This window comes from Helianthus annuus, chromosome 14 (genome assembly GCF_002127325.2).
Source record: "Helianthus annuus cultivar XRQ/B chromosome 14, HanXRQr2.0-SUNRISE, whole genome shotgun sequence".
NCBI classification, from domain to species: domain Eukaryota; kingdom Viridiplantae; phylum Streptophyta; class Magnoliopsida; order Asterales; family Asteraceae; genus Helianthus; species Helianthus annuus.
The window spans coordinates 162,907,372-162,915,363 of NC_035446.2; the positions used below are offsets into that span (position 1 = coordinate 162,907,372).

The 7,992-nt window shown below is 33.6% G+C and overlaps 1 protein-coding gene across 1 annotated transcript; it reads right to left on the reverse strand.

Annotated features, from left to right (window-relative positions):
- Positions 1-2,586: 2,586 nt before the first annotated feature.
- On the reverse strand, positions 2,587-7,245 carry LOC110904990 (protein TONNEAU 1a). Its single transcript, XM_022150852.2, has 8 exons — positions 6,016-7,245; positions 5,588-5,720; positions 5,417-5,505; positions 5,213-5,335; positions 4,924-5,012; positions 4,805-4,830; positions 4,570-4,726; positions 2,587-2,910 (listed from the first exon to the last, which is right to left on the reverse strand). The coding sequence occupies exons 1-8, from the start codon at positions 6,100-6,102 to the stop codon at positions 2,874-2,876; spliced, it is 741 nt and encodes a 246-aa protein (XP_022006544.1). The 5' UTR covers positions 6,103-7,245; the 3' UTR covers positions 2,587-2,873.
- Between the last annotated feature and the right edge of the window lie 747 nt (positions 7,246-7,992).

Consider the following 7,992-nt stretch of genomic DNA (forward strand, 5'->3'; position numbering starts at 1 on the left):
GTTCTCTAATGATTTCGAATTTTCTTTTTTAAAGGGAAAAAATTGGCTAACTTTTTTTTATTTACATAAAGCTTTATTTTACGTTCTTTAAAATAGAATCTTATAACTTTTTTTAAAGGGAACAAACTACGAAAGCAACCAACATGATATATGAATTTAAAAATTTACCCGGTGTACTTGGTTTTTACGAGAATCGCGTGAATCACTAAACTACTTGATTCACACGGTCCTCGTCGATTGAGACAAGATGTTTTCTATACACCGTATTGCATTCTGTTTGTATTCATAAGAACTTTTCTTTAATTTAAGTATAGGTTAACGTAAGGTTAACGTAAATGAACCATAACTATGTAGCCCAATTCCTATTAGACTTACCTCAAAATAGCATATCCAAATTATATGAAAGCCTAGAGTCGTCACAATTGCAGAATTTGCTCCTTGCAAATTTTTATTTGTTCGAGTATTCAAATAAATTGCGAATACGATCCAAGTAATAAAGACCCAAGTTTCCTTTGGATCCCAACTCCAATATGATCCCCATGCTTCATTAGCTCCTGAAAGAATACCTATGGTTAAAAAGATAAATCCTAGGCTAATCAAACGATAACTCCAATAATCCAATTATTGAATAAACTGGGCCTTGTAATAATTCTTATAGAAAAAATATGATTTTTGAAAAATATTGTTTCTTTTATTTTTGTATTGGATTTCACCAAATGAAAACGACTCATTTAATTTTAATAAATTATTACTTTTTCTATTCAGAAAGGGATAGCGGCGCAGTTTGTTGCTCGTCTACCTGTTATCCTTATGTAATTTGCCCTGATGATTGGAATGAAATAAAAATATATTAATTTAAAAAAAAAAACTATAAAAAATCTTTCTAAATGTAATGACTAGAAGTGCTACCGATAATAATGATCCACAAAGAAGAGTCACATAGCTCAATATCATCATACTTACGTGCATTATTAACCACTCCGATTGTAGCGCAGATACTAATATTGTGGGTCTGTGTTTTTCATTTAAAAGACCCAAAGTAGCAAAGCCTTGGGTAAAAATAGTAATTGAGGCAATTATTATGGTTAAATCATTTTTTCTTATTTTGAAATAAGGCACTATATGAATAAGGGAGAAACTTCATGAAAGAAAAATCAATGATTCATATAAATCATTTAGCGGGAAATGGCCTGAATAAATCCAACGAGTGGTTAATTATCCTGTTACACATTAAAAAGTAGCTATCATCCTCTTTTCTGACGAACCATATGGTTTATAGTCATGCAAACTTAGGGTATCCTGAATTGAAAAGGCGTAAACGGGAGACAAATGACACTACAATGCAATCGCAAGCCAAACTTCAAATGAGAACCTACAAGAAGTAAAAGGATGATCTACCGACTCCGGCACGTCTCTACAAAATGGGTAAAAGATGGAAATGATCTGTATGTTTTTTCGATGAAAAGCTTCCTTGGTTGGAAGCGGTTCAAGATTTACCTTTTAACTAAGTTAGTTTTAAATGTAATTGTGTTTTGAAATAATTAATGAAAAAAAGGTTATTAAGGTTATGTACTTATGTTTACTAAAATATTTATTTGTATTTTTAATGAAATGGTACTTTAGGTTATGTTTAATAAAATTTATCAATTAAGTAATAAAACTAATTTTTTTATACAAATTATGAATATTGTCCTTGGGATATTGAAGTAACAAGCCTACCCAAAGTGGTGACTTGGGCATTTGTACCCAACCCATGCCCCAACCCTCGTCCCATACTCCATAATCTAATAAATGAATATAAAGTATTATATGATAAAATTAAAACACTGGCCATTTGTACCCAACCCATGCCCCAACCCTCGCCCCGTACCCATAATATAATAAATGTATATAAAGTATTATATGATAAAATCAAAACACTGTTCATTCAGTTTTGATTTTATCATATATAGATGGTATTGAAGCATTAAATCTATGTCTTAAGAGTTGTGTCTTTTACTCTCTTTTTAACAAACGTCTTTTATCTCTACAAAACATTTTTATTTTCTTCACATTTTATTCCTTATACTCATTCAATCCTTAAAATCGAAAATACTATCTAAAAACATCACTTTATCATATTCCTTATCCTTACAAGTTATATCTCATCTATATATTATTATGAAAAACTAAAGTGAATTCTTGTGTTTAAGAAAAAATAAAGTAAAAATCTTTATTTTGATGGGAAAAGGAATAAGATGTTTGGAAATGGGTGATAAATTTACTGAATAATGATTTTTAATTAAATTATATAGATAGATAACGAATGGGATGTTGATGCTTTTTCATATTATCTAATCTTGAATATTTAGTTGTTTTTTAGTTTCACAATCCAACTCTTTTATCTAATCTCGAATAATGATTTGTTTTTAGTTCAATAACACTTCGATTACGAATGGAGGGCTACATGTTATACAGGAGGGAACAAAATCATTAAAGTACAACTGTTCCTTTAAACACAACCATGATTTGATGACTATCTATGCATCAAGAGCTATAGGTTCACTACATAAGATTTGCCATTTCTGAAGGGAAAAAAACTGAGAATTTAACACAAAACTATGTAAGCATTGCAGTAAAATTTACAATTAAATCACACAAAACACTTGTTTTCATGCTAAATCATATCCAGCCTTCAAAACAAAGGGCAGAGAAAAGATCGACCGAAATTAAAGAAACACAAAATTAAAGAAATACGCTAACAAGGCATTAAAACATACAACAGAAAACATGAAAAATGAAACATGAGCTTTTGTTCTTTATGAAACGGCTGTCGCATATATTAGGTAAGGCATACATTATCGTCTGCTACAAACTACACCTTCTCTGGTATCTTACATGTGGTCTTTGCTGCGGTCATCCCCACCATGCCTGCACAAAATTTAGCAATGAAGGTTCAAACTTTACAAAGTGCAAGTGTGCAACTCACCGTGCATATCAAAACCTTAGCTACTTGTACATGACTACAACTGATTATGTTACATAAATTTAACGAAATAGTTCTATAGTAAAAGTCACCATGTATCTCATTCAGTAAAAGTCACCAAATAAAACACCCTAGAAGATAACAAAAGGGCATACTGCAACAAAATGTATTCAGCTATTTGTTACGAGTCAACATGTGAGAGTGAGGTTAAATGTAATTGTCAAGTAGTTTAGGGGGTCATTGTGAATAATTCAATTGTACTTAAACAATCAGTTAGTGAATGACAAGGGTATCGATGATTTGAGATAAACTTCTTCTTCTTTGTGTTCTTCTTCCTCTTTATCGATCTTGTGCCTTGATTACCATTTGTGTTCGTAACATATGTATCGGAGCCAGAACTCGGAGTGGTGGCCTGGAGAGAGCCAGCCCCAGCCGTGACCAACGAGGCTCGGAGTGGTGGCCTGGAAAGAGCCAGATGTGACCAACATGGCCGTGACCAACGAGGACGTTGGCCCTTAAGGAGGGTCGATTGTTATGGACTAGTACCATTGCAAGGTATGGGACTTGTCCCACATCGGTTGTATGGGCAACTGATGTGGGGTTTATATACCAAATGGGCACTCTCACCCACCAGACTAGTCTTTTGGGTTGAGTTCTCTCGTTTGGTATGTAACACTATTGCATCTTTTGCTATTGTATGTACAGAACGAACAAACTTAGCTTTTAAACGATGACGACCACCAGCAGCAGCGACTGCCACCGGTGGCGGCAAATCGGAAATAAGCCCAACCCCTAAGGATTTTTCTATGTGGTTGATGGTCCATGCGGGTCCACGAAAGTGTAGGTTTCGATTTTGAAACCGGCCACCCGCACCAACTAATCTCATACGTTAAAGAGGCTAACCAATTAGGTTGGATGAATCAGTTTTGGTTGCTATAAATTCTAGGGTTTTAATTCGTTTTCTTCCTCTAAAACGGTATGCGTAGAAGAGGACAGCAGAATCACCATTATTTCATCTACATCTCCAACCACAACGGCTACTAGTTTCCCTAAATTGACTTTCAGGCCACCATGATTATCATCGGTTATGGGAATAGCTGCAATTGCAGCGGTGCAGGATTTCTAATAAAAACATTAGGTGGATTTGAAAGTGACGAAGGAACCGTGAATATTTTCTCGAGTGATTTCCCACAAGGATTTAGGCTTCCCACAAAATACTCAATTTTCTGAGTAGAAAACAACAGCTTTGGGGTCCTTTTTATTGTTTTGAATTTTGATTTCTAACTAAAAAAAAAATAGAAGTAATCTGGCATAAATGATAATTTATAAATAAAGAAGCTACCCGTTACCTGCTGCATGAGAAACCGGGTACATACAACAGAATTATATAGTAAAATTTTTATACAGCAAAAGGTAAGTTTGTTAGTTCGATACATACAATAGCAAAACGTGTAAAGCTGAATACAATTTTATGTAGTTTGGGTGTAACAAAACTAAATGCGGGCATGTTGACCAACTTACTTAAAACGGGTTCAGTCTGGGTTATTTTTTCTTCAATGGTATTTAAAAAAAATTAAAAAAATCAAAGAGTTAGGAAGACAAACCGCCAAGAGGTGGTCAAGTTTCGAGCCTTTCTGTCCAACTGAAGATTCTCAAGGGCAATTGAGGCACGGCTAATATCCTCTGAACTATCGTCATTTTCATATCTCCAGTTGTAATCATCACCCCTGTAGCTAGAGTTTGAGGAACCTCCTCTTCGCTCTGATTAATTAACAAATTCATTAATTAAACTATCGATGAAAATTGTTAAAAATAATGTAAAGAAGTAGTAATGCTTACCAGATGCTTGAGAACCGGTACCTTGTCTAGGGTAAGGAAAACATATAAATATTGTTAATAACTAAATGTAATTAGACGATATGGTAAATTAACATGTTGATAATTATAATTATAATTACCTTCCCAAAGGAGCTAATCCCCCAACAACAGATGATGAAGATGGCCTTCGGTTTCGAGAATCTGGATTACTTCTTCCTTGAGATTGACTCTGTAAGAAATGATGCAAGCATAAACTATGGTTAAACCGGTTTTTCCATGTTAAATTAAGTTCAATCAATTTATCTTTACTAAATTAGCTAATCTATTTATATAATCCAACTTTGCATTTATCAAAATCCGATCCTACTTAACGCATAATAAGTAAATAAAACTTTCCCAAAGTTCGGTTTGAGTAAATAAATATCAAACCTCAAATTTCAAGAACCCTTCAAGCACGTCCAACAGCAACGGGCCACTATCTCCGTTCCTGTTTATATCATATCCGTTCTTATTACTAAAGTCCCTTAACTCCGCTTTCCATGCATCTTTTTGCTGCAATGGCATATTTATTCCGCATTAATAAGAACTGTGATTTCATAAAACTCTAAAAGCGTATCAAAATAAGTTTATTACCAAATTACACTCCGGCAAATAAACTTTCAGTGTGTGATCCAACTGTGCCCAATCCAAGTATTCACATATTAGCGCAGTTAGAAGCCGGCCTGAAAGCGTATCAAAATAAGGCACCAAAACACATAACGCCATATAAACACATATTTACGCGCCGTGTAGGCTTGAAAATACCTGAAGGGGAAGCATGAAGCTGCTTTGCACGATCATTGCAGCTACCCAGCAGCGCAGGCGGTAGCCCTTCGTCTTTTTCAATTACTTTATCTTCTTCCTCTATTGCCTCAAATACACTTGCTCTGAGTTCAGCCTTCAAACAAACAATATTCAATTACATACATAAGATCCCCCATTGAAGCCCTAATAGCTAAAAAAGCTAAAATTATCTTACATCAAGATCTCATCACTGGCAAATTCATAACCCTAAAACACCAAATTAAGTTCACATATTTGATTCTAACCTATAAAACACATAATACCTACCGGATCCGACAATCCTAACAAAATAATTTTAAATAAATTAAACAGATATCCACATAATTGCGAGTATATGAAACATATGTGGCAGAAATCTAAATGAAATAAAAAATAGAAAGAAATAATACTCGGATCTTAGCGAGAACCCCTTTCTTTTCTAGGGTTCGAGTGACGAGCGTCTTGAGGTCCATCATTTCTCTGGTATAATCATCCATATTTTTCTTAGATGCTGCTGTGTCGTTCGTCTTCTTCAGTAGCGTCTGGAAGATTGATTTGGGGGTTCGTTTGAATTATTTTTCGACTGTTTTTTGTGTTGATGATGATGATGATTCGGGTATGTAAGGTGGATCCGAAAGTTGAAACGGGTTGTGATTTTCAGGATCTGGTTATAGTCGGACTGTTCGACGTCAATTAAACGGGTTGTGACTATGGTTAGTGTTGATATAAATCAATGATCAAATAAATTTATTTGTAATAACTAAATTTTAAAGGGATCCATAATTATATATGTAATTTAGATAAATTATAGGGACTATCTTTTTTAACTTCATTTGAAACAACTACCACTAGTGATCTTCAATATCCGATCTTCTTTTGACTATGATTTGGCCCTACAGTGGTAGAACCTGGTGAATCGGGCGTACTACTTCTCAACCTTCTGTGAACTTTTCTCATTCAAAATTGAAATTTTACCCCTTCTCCTCAACATCAACCACAACATCGGCCACCTTGATTTTCGCCACCTGATGTCGTCGGTTGAAGCATCGATGAAATTTTATCTAGTGATGTTCGATCACATAAACCATTAACCGCATAAATGACTAATATTTGTTTTTCTATTGGAAGTGGCGCATATTGTTGTTGTTTTGGTACTTTTTAAAACCTTGCACCTCTATCATCATGTATACTAAAGAATGATCATAGGAAATGGCATACTTTTACATCATAAAAAAATATTCTTTATACATTCAAAACACACATAAATAAAGATAAATCGAAGATAAAGATCGGATGAGTAACGAGAAGAAGATCTCACTTCCCAAAAGACCTAAAAACCCAACAACAACAACAAGATGACCTCGGTTTTTTTGTGACAGTCGATGATCTTGTCACGTCCTTAACTTCCTTTATTAACTCCCCACAAATTCTAGCTTTCACTTTTCCTCTCTCTGGAACAAGTCTTGGTGGCGTTCGCGTTCCTGTCTTTTCCATCTTTCCCTTTTGGTATTCCATCAACGAATTCTTGCCCAATGATAAAACAATATTTTTGTTTGTACACTAAAAGAATAAATTTTGTATCTATCTAAAGAAAAAATACAAGACTTATTGTTTTCAAGAAAGTGAAGTGAAGTGAAGGTGAAGAGCAAGTTGGGGTGGGTGTGATCTTCTTCATAGAATATATATTCATAAAATTACAAGTGGGTAGTGTGTGAACATAATACGTACGGGTTACAATGTTGGGGAATTTTTCATGCTGGATTGATTTGACATACAAAGTATTTTGAGAAAAACATGTGCTTTAAACACTTTTTAATATTAAGAGAGTAATTATTATTATTCTTATGTGACTAATATTAAAAGAGATTGTTCAGTAATGTAATAAAAACGGAATTTAGAATATAGAAAATACAATGCTTTTTTCTATTAATCACATAAAAAAATAACACATGCTAATAACTTTTGCTTCAAAACGATTAAGAAAGGTATCGCATCTTGTGCCCGAATAGTTTAGACAACAACATCCTTGTTTAAAATTGAAAGTTGAAACCAATCAAGCTCATTGCCCATATAGTGATCGAAGATTTTTTATTTATTTTTTTTAATAAAAATTGGCATATTTCATGCAACTGTTACTTTTAAAAAGTTTTATCACCTTAATTTGTGAAAAGTTACTTTTGATGTTACATTATGGATGTTAAAAAGCAAGAATGCATCTCCTCCAGTTTAATTAAGTTTACTATTTAAATCCTAGACTTTTTAAGTTTTCTATTTTCGGCAAACACATGTTGACGTGTGTCAAACTCTTGATAGTTTTTGGTGTTTTCGTTTAAAACTTTTAAAACTTTATGTCTTATAAAATTATGAATATAACTTTACAACCTGTT

Excerpts from the sequence above, each read along its gene's own strand:
- LOC110904990 (XM_022150852.2), bottom strand. The coding sequence starts at position 6,102 with ATGGATGATTATACCAGAGAAATGATGGACCTCAAGACGCTCGTCACT. Across the intron at positions 5,336-5,416 it reads ATTTGCCGGAGTGTAATTTG|CAAAAAGATGCATGGAAAGC; the intron begins GTAATAAACTTA and ends ATGCCATTGCAG. Across the intron at positions 4,831-4,923 it reads GGATTAGCTCCTTTGGGAAG|ACAAGGTACCGGTTCTCAAG; the intron begins GTAATTATAATT and ends TCCTTACCCTAG.